Raw genomic sequence first — 15,086 nt, 5'->3', positions numbered from 1 at the left:
GAAAGACGTGCACATTTTCTTTGGCAATAAAACAGCATTGTTCAGCCTTTCACTAGTTTACTGAGAAATAGTATACTGAGAAAGTTTATTTCCTTTTGCATATTAATATTACTTTCCACAGTTTTCTGAGGTTCTGGCAATGACAAGGCAGAAGTTGCTTTGGGGAAACATCCTCTTTGCTTAAGTAGGCATCCGTAACTGGTGCCCACTGCACCTGATGAAAAACTACATGATGGATCATTTGCCATCACCAGGCAAAAAAGGTTGGAACTTTAGTAACCAGGCAAACCTAGAGCAGACTGGATGGTCAAGACATGCGAGCCATTTGTGTTGTGCCAGTTTATTACTGACAGGCTAGCGGGCATGGGCCGCCCACTGCCCAGAGGGCACGGGGGAAAACTTTAGCAGTTGCTAGTAATTCCACTGATTCTTTTGAACTTCCCACATGCATGGTCACTGCATGTACGTGAAAGATCTGCATGAGAAGCAAGACATAGGTGTAATCCCACCACTTCCAGTGTAACACTACTGGAATTTTCTAGAGACTAGGAGTTACAGAGTGGCTTATGACAATCATCTGAACTATTTTTTCCAGTCAATCTTGTTCCAACGTGCCCATTGTATTGGCTCGCACTAAACATTTTGCCCTGGAAAACAATGATAGCACAGGAACACAAATCAGAATGTAATCCAGGCTTGCTTTTTTTTTTCTTTCTAAAAGATGATAAAACGTTATTCATTAAAAATGTGTCCTATTTCAGCATCTTCAGATGGCTATTGCTAAAGCAGTAACATGCTTCCCCAGATGCCCCAACCCTTCTCCACAACAGGGGTGGTTTCTTATCAGCCAGGTATTCAGGGTAAAGGAAGAAGGAAGAAAGCCTACGACCTACGAGGATAGCAATGATTGGTTTTTAGTTAAAACAGGCTAATTTTGAGACTTAGGAGATGTTGGCCTACCTAAAGATATTTCAGAGACCAACAGTCATTGATAGATTTTGGAAAATCATCTAATGCAATTTTTGAACTAGAGCTGAGCACAGAAAGAGATGATTGCAGTAATCAGTCTGCATTGAGATGTTCCTAAGCTGTTTTTTTTTTTAATTCATTTATTAATATGAGCAAAAAAATCAAAGCCTAAACCACTCTGATCATCTGGGCTTTCACAAGGGGGACACAGGCTTTTGCTTCTGCTTTAAGGCAGGCTAATCAAAGACGTAGAGAAATCTGTGTACCCTGTGCCATCTCCAAATGAAGATTTGCCATTCTTTTTTTTTTTTTTTCCCCAAATTGGCATTTTCCTATCTGCCCAAATCACTTAGCTGAACAAACTCCTGACCAGCACCAGTTTTGGCCATGAGCCATCTTTCTGACAAGCAGCAGAATAGATTTTTACTTCTCAAGTCTCCAAGTTCATTTTTAAAATTGGCAGCAAAGTATGAAAATGGAATGCATCTAAAAAGAACACACTTTAACCCAACAACATTTTTGGATTTTTTTTCCTCCAGTAAAGCTAATATTGACATATGTAACACTGTGTCTTGAAGTAAATGGTATCACTTCCTATGAGGGTTTCTTTTTGTTTTCTTTATGATGTAAGTATAACATGCTGGGTAGTAGACAGCTCCAAAATGACTACGGTACAGCTATTTGTTTGAGACTGCTGGCGGCATTAAGAGTGTGTTCAGTTGTTTTAAAAATGCCTGAAGTATATGTGGTAGTAATCAGCTTGTTGGAGAAATCAGTGTAGGGAAAAGGAGATCCAATTAGGTATGCAGTTTTCAGTGTCATTTCTTAAGCTTCTGGGTCTTAAAACTCAACTGGAAAAGCCAAAAGCAAGAATTTCTGCCTAAATTCTGTAGCAAAACTAATCCATAGACGTATCAAAACAAATGAGGTATTAGAGGAGAGCAAACAGGCAGCTTGTCTTGGAGTTGGACTTCTCTGTTTTGGTTGAAATGATGCGAGGAATGGGAAGAGCCATCTGCTTTAGATTCATGTAATACTCTTCAGCTCTGTTGTCTGTGTTATTAATTTTGTACCATGCTTCATAATAGGTTTGTAAGGTTGGCCAAGGTTAAGTTCTAATTGCATCAGCACTTGCTTTATTTGCAGCTCAGAGACACATGCCCGTATATTTGTCAGTAAATCTCAGCTTGCTGTGTCCTTCTTTCTGAGGATGGAAACATTCATGGACATCAGCAAAAGTGATTGTGTGCTTTCACTGACATGTGGAATAGTTGACTATTTTAAAACTAGCTTTTATCCTTAGCCATTATGATTTTAAAATCAAAATCACATTAAAAAGTGCAGTTAGACTTTTTTTTTGGATGGGGGAGAGAAAAAAGAATCTTAAAGCTTACAGGGCACAGTGCTGATATCCCTAGAAATCTTAAAAATGTGGTGCTGTGGGCTGTGGTGTTATAAGTCCCTTGAGAGCGCCCTGCCAATGAGCTACAACCCTGTGGTGAACTGTCTGTTCCTAGAAGTGAGAGTAGTTCAGCCTCTGACCCCTCTGATTCTGTGCATTTTTCTGTGATAGTAAACTTGGGGAAAAAAAAAAAATTAAACATCTCAGTAGTTTTTAGAGCCAAAAAAGTTACTTATTACTCACTTTCTAAACACTTCAAAAGTCTCATTTAAAGCAGGCAAAGCCGAGCAGGTGAAGTGCACAGGGAGAACAGAGGGTGACTTCTGTGGCGCGCTGTCTTCGCAGCACTGCAGTGCTGGTGGAGGCCCCTCCACAGCAGCAGGTTCCTTGGCACCTTGACTCTGATTCTGTCAGTCCCCACATGAGGAATGAGGCTGGTGTGTTTCCTGCAGAGGTTTTTAAGTTTTTGTGCAAGAGAAATGTAAAGCAACTTCAATGGAACCGGAGACAGCTTGATGAATCTGACCCTCACAGGCGGCTTACCTCCTGTGCCTTCCAAACTTCTTCTCCTTCATTCGGATAAGTCCATTCAGAAACATCCATGTACTACCCTGCCATAAAAGCAGCTTTCCACAAGGACTTACCATGCAAAAATCCATGCATAACAGAGTTTTTAAAATTATTCATGCAAAAATAAAAAGAGGCTGTGCGACTAGACTGCAACAAGCACATGAACACTTAAAGAACTAAACTGGCCTCCCTGAACTGAGGAAAGGCTGGAGTCCTGGTTTAAAGTCCTTCCCCAGCCCCCTTCAAAAGGAAACAAGGGTGGGAGTGCCTCAGGAGGATGGCTAAGCAACTTGGGGTGAACTGGGAGACTGTGAGTCTAACAGTTGTAGTTCAGGTGAAAGACACATACATAGGGACCAGAATAGGGAAAGGAGGAGTTTTTAACATTTTAGTATCTTTTGGGCAGTCCTGGTCATCTGGAATGAGGCTCATGCCTGTTCCCAGTGCTGCCATATCACCTCCTTCTATTTTACTACCTTGTTTACACTGTCTTGTTTGGACTGAAAAAGTTTTTTCAGTCCTGTTAACAATTTAACTGCTGTATCCCTAAGCCATCACAAAATAATGATAACTCAAACTCCTCTTTAATTCCTTCCAAACACTGTTTATGAGTTATGAGAGAGAGTTTTAGGCTAAAAAGTTTGAATTGGATGACTAGTGTTAGCATTTGTCAATCCGAGTGTGTCACCTGCATGCATGAGAAGGATAACTTGCCTGAAATACCCTGTATGAAGGTCTGTACAATAATAATAGAATTGTTATAAATGGAAAATCAGATAGATGTTCACATTTGAAATAATTACCTTAGAAAAGATGCAAGTGGAAGAGAACTGAGGTAAGATTCCCTAGGCAAAAGTAATTCTGCTATTACTTGTGAGGTTGACTTTACAACCTAATTGTTCTTTTAACAGCTATTACAAGTGTATAGAGGAAACTTAAGTAATAATATGCAGGTCTAGAACATAATTTATAAAAGGTTAAAAACTATTATTTGGATTATTTAACTGTGCATATTATGTTAAGTCCCCATAGTTCAGAGACTCCAGTCATAGCTAGCTCTTCGTTATTCCTGGTCATGGGGAGGACTTGGTTATTAAAACAGCTGGATAACATGGGCACAAACAGAGATGTAAGCAGTTCTTTAGAGAGCTGTGTGGTGAGTCCCTGCGTCTGTGCTGTCTTCAACCCAACACCTTGGGAAGAGAGACCTGGGAGAGGCGTGTTGCCCAATACTAAAAATTCTCATCTCGGTTGAAACAGGACGGCGAAATAACATACTGGCGATTGGAGGTGGCAACCCCCTGATTTGCAGCGGTGCCCATTTCTGACTTGTGGCTCCTGAGATGCCAGCTGTAGATAGGGGAGGAAGCTAAGGCCGGTCGAGGCTGCCCAGAGACTGTACAGTGAAGGGCGCAGTGCCCTGCCAGGTCCCAGCAGAGGTGGTCATTAGGCAGAGTAAGGGAGAGGCATAATGAGCGTGGTTTGTTGCATGCCTTCGCAATTCATACTGTCCTTTTACAGGGCAGGTTTACAGGTAAATGTTGTGAGAATGCAGTGACAATAGATGGTTTCAGCATTTGTAAGGTACATGGTTTCCCATGAAATGCACAACGTCTGGTGAAAACAGCTTTTCTAATAAAGAGCCTTGAGTTAATGAAAGAGCAGTAGATTTTCTGGAGTACCAGTATGTTCATTTAGCAAACAGATGTGGCACTTACTATACCCATCTCCCAACCCAGCCATTTGTTATCGCTCCTCTGCTAAAGGTTACTTGAAAAAGAACCACGAGAGCACTCCTTAGTCATACACAGCAGCTGGTGAGGCTGTAAGATCCTGAAGCCCCTGCAGCTGTTTGCTAAGTGGATGCGTGTCTGAGCTCCTAGGCATCACAGTCTTTCAGGTACTTCTGAGTATCTCACCCAGAGTCCATATGTAACCTTTATTATTCATTCCTATTCTTGTGTCTCCACAGCATATAGCGATTTGGGGTATTACATTATTAATAAGCTGCACCATGTGGATGAATCAGTGGGAAGTAAAACTCGGAGGGCCTTCCTTTATCTTGCTGCCTTCCCTTTTATGGATGCCATGGTGAGTGCCTGATTCAGAACTGAATTTTAATATTAATGTTATTTTTTTTCTTTGGTGACCTTAGTTCACAAAGTCTGTTACCTGATGGGAAACTGGAGGTGTGCAGAAGGAAGGTGTGTCCTTTGCAAGCAGTAGCTCTGGATATACCTGAACACATCATCTCCTGCTACCTGAAAAAAGCATCTGGGTGGATTTGAATGTCCAGAGATCATGACAAATGTAAAAAACCTCTGCTGCCTTGTTAGAGTTACTGTATGTGCATGCTGGAAAGCACTGGTCATCTTGTGATGAGCTGCACCGGTTGCCTGTATGTGTCCTCTCATTCCAATTTGTAGTGAAAGAATTGGATTTGCTGTGCATTCCCAGATCACTTGCAGAGTTCACAAGGAATAAGCTCAATATTTTCTCAAAGCAAGTTTGTTGAAAAGATATTTCTTACCATCGATTTTTGCAAGCACAGCTAAGTCCAGTATATCTCAAATGCTTGGGCAAGAGAGCCACACATGGGGTGGGCTGCTGCTTACCAGAACACCAAGTTTACTGCTTGTGGCTTGCACAACATAAAAGTAGGGCAGCTCTCTTTAATGCCTCTACTTCTGTGTAAAACTGGTAAAGGATAACCTTGTCATGGCATGCCTCCACCACTTTCTCTACCACTTTGTCTGCTTGAAATAGTAGCTGACAATAAAAAGAAGTTGGATCATTAAGTTTTCTTTTCCAGACAGGACTCAGTATAACTCAGTGGGCCAATGAATATTACGCTTCAGAGATGCATCCAGCTGGTGAATGAAAATAAACATTTTTTTCCTTCGGATTATTTAGTATGATAATCCATCCTGTGCAGCATCTGTTTTATGAAGAAGGGGTAGTTTCTTATTGATCTGCTCGGGAATTTCTATACAGTCTATAAAATTATTCCCATTCTCCCTGTCAGCCCTGGCAATGAGGAACTGAATGCAGCAGTGCTTTCTCTGCATTACTGGCTTAACATTTGCCCAGGTTCACACTGGGTACTGCTGGTGGAAGAAAGCTTTGTTGAGTTGTTTGTGTACAATGTAACAACCAGAAAACAGCATTCTGGGGCCTGAAGTCATTCACAAATACCGTAATCACTTCCCAAACTCTTCTCTGCCTTTTTTCAGGCATGGACCCATGCTGGGATTCTGCTGAAACACAAGTACAGTTTCCTAGTGGGATGTGCCTCCATCTCAGATGTCATAGCTCAGGTAATGACCCCTCTTAGCAGTCACTGTTCCCCTTGTGCTACAGACTAGGTGCTTTCCTAAGCAGGAACTCTCTTGCACAGAGACTGCCTTCTCTCTCTGCTGTGAACAGCACACCCGAGGAGGTAATCATCTTGTGTGCTGTTCTCTGGCTGTTTCCCCGTCATGTGGAGGCTGTTTGCTGACAGTTGTGGTTTAGGCTGGTCTCACTTGACTGGATCAAGTCAGTCCCAAACCAATGTCAGAAGGGAACCAAGACTATTTGGGCTAGGGCCATGTCTTCCAGCACCTCCACAGCCCTGTTTCAGAATGGATGAGGAGCATGTTACATATACATGTGTACATCTGGGAAAAAGAAAGGTCAGGCAAAGACACCAATGGCTGCTACCAATCCTGAGGCTGATGGAGTGCTTTGAAAGAAACGCTTCTCCCCCCTGTGCATTCTCCCTCCTTGCACAGTTGCACTGAAATCCAGAGTGGGGCTTATAGGTGGGGAAATGAAGGCTTGATTCTCCAGTCCACCTGCCAGTTTTGCACACGCTGTCTAATCCAGTGAAATGCAGTAGTCTAAGCGATCTTCTGGGTGCCACTATGGCACTGTTCTTGTTACTTGTCCAAAAGATGAAGGCTCAGAACTGCAGCAGAAGGGATCTGTGGTAATAGCCCCTGGGTGATACAGAGAAGACCAAATGTTGTTTGAACTTTCATTTGTGAGGGCGGTGTTAACTATCCTGTTGCTTTTTACTAGACACGCTTAGAAAACAACATTCATACACATTGCTGATGGCCAGTGTTGTAGCATTTGAGAAGCAATATACAGCCCTCTTTTTAAAGCGTATGTAAAAATATTACGAAACGGAGAGTCCCAGCACCTGTAAAACAGTTGCTGTACTGCCCCATTACCAGCTGAATGGTGTAATGACTGGGTAAGAAAGAGGATAATAACAGTGCAACATCAAAGGAAATATGAAGTCAACAGCACTTAGTTCAATTTTCCATAGCATTTTCCTCCCACTAAATATGAGCAAACCATAAATCAGGTTGAACCATTCAGTCAGCTGCTATTCTATGTTTGGCAGGTCTGCCCCTCTACAGTACTGCACTAAATCCCTGAAGATAATACCAATTACTGTAAATGACCTTAACCCTCAGGATCTGCTCTTGTTCTGATGTGACCTACAAAGTTTGCTGACCCTAGATGCATGTCAGGTCATACAGCTAAATACAGAAACAAATTCTTATTTTGGCCGTGGTACACATGCCCTTTCCACAATGGTTGGTGAGTGGGATGCCAGGGTTGTGAAGAATAAAACACCTGTCATCTTCTCTCCACGAAATACTGCACAGAGCAAGAACAAATCCGGAAGACAAAAAGTTGTGACTCTCCACACTCCAGAACTCTCTACACCTACATCTGCTCCCTACACAAGCAATAGGTGCGCAGGCAGTAGCTAATTCTCCTCGGGTAGCTGCATAGACATGTTTTTTGTGACTGACTTTGCGTCTGTTTACTGAAAAACAATTCTTTTGTAGGGTTGAACAGTTTTGCAAACCCTCATAAACAGCATGGCATGCCTAACAAACATTTGCACAGTGTGATTTTTCTGAAGTAGTTCTTGAGCTCTAGCAATGAAAGAGAGAACCTGCCCCTGAACAATGTGTTTTGTATTTCGTGTAACTCACTTGAATGCCAGCATGTCCCAGCAGGGTTGTCCTTGATTCTGCTGTTTATGGCACCAAACACCGTTGGCTTTCCAGTTGTGCCTCCCATCCAGAGACATTTGGAATTTAACAGGCACGCCATCAGCTCTCAACTTAACTTAACTATAGAATAATATCATATTAATCAATTCCTTTGCATTTTCTGGATTGAGCATTTCATCTTATGAGACTGAATTATGAGCTGTTCATTAGCCCAGAAGTTTCCATTTCATTTACATCAATGTGGCACTCAGATAGCTGAAGAGAGAATGATGAAATACTGAAATTTCACTCAAAAAAGTAGAAAATTAGGATGACATAAGACTTCCTGCTTCTAAATGCTGAAGTGAATACTTTAAAACACCTGGCTTCTTAATTGCCGCTGCCCCCCTTCCCCCCTCAAAAAAAAAAAAGTAGGGCCTAGAAGCTGACCCTGGAAGCATGTCTCCCGCCTCAGCGCATATCAGAATAGCACATTCTCCTGGGAAGGGTGACACTCAGCCACATGCTTGCTGCCAGACCTTGCCAGACTTTCATGCTAACCTTCTCCTATTTATGGCTCCTAGTCTGACACCTGCCCATACCTTCAAGTACTGTTTAATGGAGCTTCTGTATGATGTTAACTCGTGTTCTCATTTGTATGACCAAATGCAGGGGGGTTCCTGACTAAAGTTTCAAATGCCACAAGCTCAAAAGATAGGTACTGTAGTCACGCATCGTTGTTGGTTCAGATGGACTAGCTTGGAGTCAGACAGGAGATATGGTGGCCCTAAAGAAACACACAGACAAATTACTAACCATTTATTTCTTTGGCCTGCAGGTTGTTTTTGTAGCCATTTTGCTTCACAGTCACTTGGAGTGCAGGGAGCCTCTCTTGATCCCAATCTTGTCCTTATACATGGGAGCACTTGTCCGATGTACCACGTTATGCCTCGGATACTACAGGAACATACATGATGTCATTCCTGACAGAAGTGGGCCTGAAATGGGGGTATGTCTTAATACTTCGCGCTTTTTCAAATTCAATAATTTTAAACTTGCTTTTTGTGGTATAATACTGTATTAAACCACTGTGCATGAAGGGCCTCCTCTCTCTGTCCTGCAGGAAAAAACATTTTCACTTAAAGAGGCATGGTACAAACTATTCCAGCAACAGTGCACATGAGGCAATGCTTCCCATGGTATCGATGTGCTGTCTACTGAGCGCCTCTGTACTGAGCTCTCTACTGAGCTGTAAGACAGCACAGCATGAACTAAGCGGACACCTTATTTCACAGGGAAGAAGCTCTCAAAATTATTCTTCTTCCTCAAATGTCATATTGGTTTTCACGTATCTTTGATAGTCAGAACAAATTATGCAGATGGATACCTTATGCATTATTTATTGAGATCCATGACACAGCTTCTTTTGAATCAGTATTACTAACATGAGTGAAAATATTTTAGGCTCCTCATATTGAAAACTATTGAAATGAATGTACGAAACTGACAATGGGTGGGAAAAGCAAAAATCCTTTCCCTGTGCTTTTGGCTTAGTTCTGCATGTTTTTTTCCAAACCCACTTCTTTTTTTTTTTCCTACGTGTTGCAGGGAGAGGCTACAATAAGGAAGATGCTGAGTTTCTGGTGGCCTTTGGCGTTAATTTTGGCAACTCAGCGAATAAGTAGGCCCATTGTCAACCTTTTTGTCTCCCGGGACCTAGGTGGCAGTTCTGCAGCCACAGAGGTAAGAAAGTCAGTGCTCTCAACCGATCATTTGCATGGAGTTACCTCTGTGCTTCTCTTCTCAGCCATGCTGACAAGAAAAAATTTGCCTTAAGTACATTTCTGTGTAGTGCTCTCTTTGTCCTTGAAAAGAAGACTGCTTGGCCTCTTACCATGAGTGTTTCTGCCAGGCCTAGTGGGACCTCACCCTCAACAAGACCAGTAGAATTTTTTCACTGAACAGTTCCTGCGTCCCAGGTTTCATGCTCTACATATAGGCAGATATGCTCTACATGTGCTCTGGAGCATTCAGATCCCAGAGATTTTAGGACAGTCATCAGTAGTCCTATGTTCCGCTGCTTCCTGTCATGTATATTTATGGCTGTACAAATTGATGTGAAACTACTGTTAGCAGTCAGTGCATCACACAGAATAGGGTAGAGACGTAAGGAAGCACATAAAAAAAAATCTGTCTCCTGGTTCGGATATGGAATGCACCCTGTTTCTCTTGAGGAATTTCAGGTTACTCCAATAGTGTCCTACAGCTGATGGGAGCCGGACTTCTGATTGTAATGCAGAACCTTCACCAATGCTCACCGTGAGCTGACCCATTCTTTTAAGAAGTCTGGGGGACCGTTGCCGCCAGTTTCAGTGGGAGGATGTCTAGATCCACGTAGTCATTAGCAAATCTCTCATGTTTTTCCTACAGGAAAAACAAAGCTGTAAGATACTAATTGGAAAGGAAAATTCAAACAGCTGGTGCCTAACAAACATTCTCTCAGCACTGCTAGTTTGTCATACGTGATACTGTGTATTTCACTCACTCAGGAGTTGCCAGTCACTGCAACTAAACAGCTGTGGAGAGAGAATTTAGGAAACAAAACGCATTTACATGTGTAAATCAGGGATCAGTCTATGTGTTTAAAGGTTGGACCAGATGATCCTTGAGGTCCCTTCCAACCTGGTATTCTATGATTCTATGTCTCAGTACAAGGGGAGCCAGAGCGGGTTAGCAGAGATCAGTTTTGCGTTTCTTCGTGGCTTGATTTTAGATGCATCACATTTCATGGCTAGCCAATTGCATTTTGTTGCTATGAGGATGACTCCAAATACATGTCATAGCTGGTGGTTTGCTGGCCTTTTTACGCTAACAGTAATGGTCACATTTCAGCTTTCTCTGCTGAAATAATTGCCTCTGAAAAGGGAGGTGCTGGCAACACAGATAACATCAGTGTCTGGAGCATCAGTATACACAGGAGTTTTATGGGTATCCTGATCAATAATATCAGCAACTTCCAGTGTGGGCAGGATGTCCCTGTAAAGGGCCAGGCTGTAGCATGTTCAAGTCCGCTTGCATTGACCAACTCCCACTGCTTCTATTTGTTTGGACTGCCGGCACAGTTAAGGTGACTGGGGTACCTTTTTTGGTGTTGGCTTTGATGGGGGACTTTTTCACCTGTCAAATACAGGTTCTAGACATTTAGGAAACCTTTCATGCACATATTTTGGGATCCCACCAATTGAGGAAAAATACTGGAAGAAAAATCACTGCTTCAATAATATAATCCAAGTGGAATCTAACATACAAAATGTAGTAGTGAAATATTTTCTTAAACAGTTACTGTGTCTTTGCAGTCTTTTTGGACTTTATAATGAAAATAACCAAAATATCTTTTATATTCCTTATTTGATTTAACCTAGTTAGGTTTCATACAGGTGGAAATTCTGCTGAAAATGCAATAAGGGGGGGGATTGCAATTAAAAAGGGTACTGTCTTAAAATTCCAATTTGTTTTCTTTGAACCAATTACTTTTTCAAGGTACTTTAAACATTATTAAACCTATTATTATCAGGGAAGAATCTGTCCCGCTCTCTTCCTCTCTGTGGATATCACTACTTTCCCTCCCTCTTTTTAAACAGCACAGGGAACAAATTAGCTTGGTACATCATGGTCCTGTCTTTGTATAGATCTTTTAACCAAGCAAGGACAGCAATTACATTTCTAATGGGAAAATGGGCTCAGATAACCAAGAAAATGTACATCGAAAGTTTAGGAGTGAAACAGAGACAGCAGTAGTTAAAAAAGGTCTTTCTTAGCACTACCATTGCCAGATGTAAAATGAAACTGAATTTAGGCAGATGGTAGCAGGTCTGAACCTGCAGACAAAAGGCAGTCAAACACTTCGATTTCTGGAACTAAGGGAGTCAGGCAGTTCTCAGTACAGATGCACACTTCAGCTCTGAGGACTAGAAAACTTGGGGTGACAGGAGATTTCCAAGCAGCTGCAGGAAGAGCTCCCTAAACACCCTTAATAAGTGAAAGACATGAAGTACATGTATTTGCACTTTTTTTCAGAAATCAGAAACATCAGCAAAATCATTCACACATTAATATGTTGGGGGGGGTTATGTCTTTGATGTACCTCTTCGAATGCACTTGTGAAAGTGCAAAAGGGCCTAGCTTTAAATGGGAGGCAGTGAGTTGTTTCTCATGATAAAAATAGCCATCTGGAATTATTTTTATCTGGTTTTCATTGATGAGCACCAAAGTGGGGAGAGGTTTTTTTTTCTCGTCTCATAAGTACCTCCTGCCCCAGAACAGTCAGTTTGATGTCCAAAGTCAGTCAGCCACTGAGGCCTACTGTTTTGTACTCTGTCTGTCTGTCTTGAAACTGTTTTACTTACGAATAACCAAGTAAAATGTATATAAATCAAAATTATGAAATATGATCCAAAGCTACCGTGAGCTGTAAGGCTTTCTGCTACTCAGGTATCTGTAGGTAAAATAACTCAGGAGCAATGTGGGAGGGAGGTATTCAGCTGGTTGAGGGGCACACACCAGTTCAAGTTAACTGTTATCCCAAAGCATCAGAGTGAGGGTGAAACGACAAAGCTGGGTAATGTAGCTTTGTGGCATGGAAGATTTTGTAAGCTTAAAAAGCCGGGCCAAATGATGGCCACTCTAATGGTTTTCTTGAAACAAAGAGCTTCCAGTTGCCTGCCTGGTTTCTCACCGCGTCAAGGTCAATGTGGTGATATTGGTGGGACATGGTACCCTGTGTTAGTTTAACTGTCCTGTTCAAAGATTTGAAGTTCATGTTTCCCTGTCTCTTTTCATAGGCGGTGGCGATTCTGACAGCTACGTATCCTGTGGGCCACATGCCATACGGCTGGCTGACAGAGATCAGAGCAGTATACCCTGCTTTTGACAAGGTGAGTGTCCGTGTTAGGGGTGTAATAAATAACCTTTCGTGTGGTTTCACATGCGTGGTCCTCCCCTTTCTCTCTGTTACAACATTTTAATTTAGGGGTGGCTTCAGTGATGTCAGAGGAATTTCTGCCAAACAAATATGAAGAAAGTTAGTTCCTGGCTCCATAATCAAGTGTAACAGATTATTTAAAAAATCAACCAACCAAAGATTAAATAGGGCTGTATTAATGACCATCTATTGTCCTGCTTCTCTTTACTTTTGCTTTTGCTGCCTGTTGTTCCTTGTCCCACTGATAAGGTTTTCTTAAAATCCTAGTTAAAATGAATTTGGTTTTGGTGGCTTCAAGCTGTTGTCTGATTTATGATTTTAACCTTAGCTCTGTGTTACAAGGTATTAAGCTACCTTCTTAATAGATAGGAGCTGTATTTTTAAGGATTAAAAAAAGTCCTCACTTACTCACTATGATGTAACTACTTAGCTAATGAAGTGATTTCTCATAAAGTGTCCATCAGTGAGTGAGCAAGCTCACGTCTCTGCTCCACATTCTGTGGTATCTCTCAAATGGATTTGGGTTCATTTACTTATGTTAATATTTAGCAAAGGTTGTTTCATAGACTGACAGTAACACAGATAATATACATTATTTTAGTAGTACTGACTTAGATGACCAAGACTATGAAGATTTTTGTTGACAAATCATGTAATTATGTAAGAATGCAAGGACTGCTCCTGCAACTGAGCACAGAGTAAATACATAACCAAAATTAATTTAGTTTAGACTCTTTTTTTTGTCTGTTTTAGAACTGGTACTCACTAGCCCATATGTTGTGTGAAGAACAGTCATGTTCTGTGACACCCTAATTCAAATGCCAGATCCTCTCCTTCCCTTTGTTTACCAATTAGTAACTCAACTTTCTGGTTCCAAATACTGATGAAATAAAATGTTTGCTTGCTCATGGATGTACTTAACTGAATCAAGCCCTGTTTGATATGATCCACCATATTGACAAGGAGAATTTAAAAACAAAACAAAGAAAAGTCAAATCAGTCATAACTTCTTAACCTGCCTGTGTACAGCTAAATTGGCCTGTCAGATAAAGTACAACATGCAGGCTTTCTCAGAGGTCATGCTGCTGAAAAGGAACTGCAGATGCAAAACCAATAGACTGCAAGATAAAAATGGTTTGGGACAGGAAACACAGGGGCTGCTAACCTCATCTGTTACAAGCCACAGTCAAATGCACTATTGCCAAGCAAAATTAACAGCAATTAAGACTCCTAAATTCAGGTCTCATTTAGCTGGTGGAAGATGTGCTGACAACTTCAGTGGTGACAGGATTAGACCATGATTTGTCTGTTTGTTTATTTCAGTTAAATAGCTTCTCTCAGAGCTCTTGTGGAACAAATGTGAGGAAGAAAAAGCTAGGGTAAGGCACAGATAGGTACAGTTTATCTAATTGCCAAAAAAGTATATAATAGGGATTTTAGTTGCATGTTTTAAGAGCAATTTGGCATAAAATGTGCTAAGTGAGGTAGCAGCAATATAAAGGGTATCTCATCCTGGCAACCATGTGTGCAAAAGCCTCCACCATACCTTTCAGACAATAAACACCAAACCAGAAACCCACAGTGGGTTTTTTCAGATCGCTGTGAGAATTGCTTTACCCTCAGTCACACGTCATTCGCGTGTCACCGTGCCTTTCAAAAGCTTTGTTTCCTTAAGCTAAGGCTTTCTCGGAAGAGTCCGGATAGAAGCACTTTTTATTTCCGGACTCTGTAAAGCCGCCATTGTGATTTTCAGATGCTGAAACAGTTTGCATGCATGCAAACTCCCGTTTTCTTTTGTCAGTTACTGAGAAAGCTGGCAATGCTGGCAAAGCTGGCCATCATAAGCACACTGCATTGCCTTAACTGACTGATGGGATTTGGGATGCAGATAGTAAGCCCCTCTTCAGTGGCTCTACTGGAGAAGTCAGATTCTGGTCTTCACAGGGAAATCGTTACCTCAGTTCACGTTTGTAAGAGAGACGCAGGGTCCTGCTTCAGTCTTTTATGAGTTGCTGTGTCCAGAGCAACCTCACGGCCCAGCAGTTACACTCAGGTTAAGGGTTACTGCTGGTTTTCTGAAAGAGAACGGGCATATCCTAGTTCTGTGCTCTGTTTGCTGTTTTATCTGGTGATAATGCCATTACTCTTAATGGACTGTGCCGTCTGA

The 15,086-nt window shown here is 41.6% G+C and overlaps 1 protein-coding gene across 3 annotated transcripts in view; it reads left to right on the top strand.

Annotated features, from left to right (window-relative positions):
* Positions 1-15,086, top strand: part of ANKH (ANKH inorganic pyrophosphate transport regulator) — a 102,769-nt gene that overhangs the window by 61,445 nt on the left and 26,238 nt on the right. For all 3 annotated transcript variants that reach the window (XM_082328676.1, XM_082328674.1, XM_082328675.1), the window contains 5 exons: positions 4,914-5,032; positions 6,175-6,258; positions 8,777-8,947; positions 9,547-9,681; positions 12,780-12,872. In XM_082328676.1, coding sequence (XP_082184802.1) covers positions 4,914-5,032; positions 6,175-6,258; positions 8,777-8,947; positions 9,547-9,681; positions 12,780-12,872 — 602 coding nt within the window. The remainder of the gene's footprint in view (positions 1-4,913; positions 5,033-6,174; positions 6,259-8,776; positions 8,948-9,546; positions 9,682-12,779; positions 12,873-15,086) is intronic.

Source organism: Platalea leucorodia, assembly GCF_965183815.1.
Source record: "Platalea leucorodia genome assembly, chromosome: 1".
In the NCBI taxonomy this organism is placed as follows: Eukaryota; Metazoa; Chordata; class Aves; order Pelecaniformes; family Threskiornithidae; genus Platalea; species Platalea leucorodia.
The sequence above is the reverse complement of the archived record's forward strand: the minus strand, read 5'-3'. Positions and strand labels throughout refer to the sequence as shown.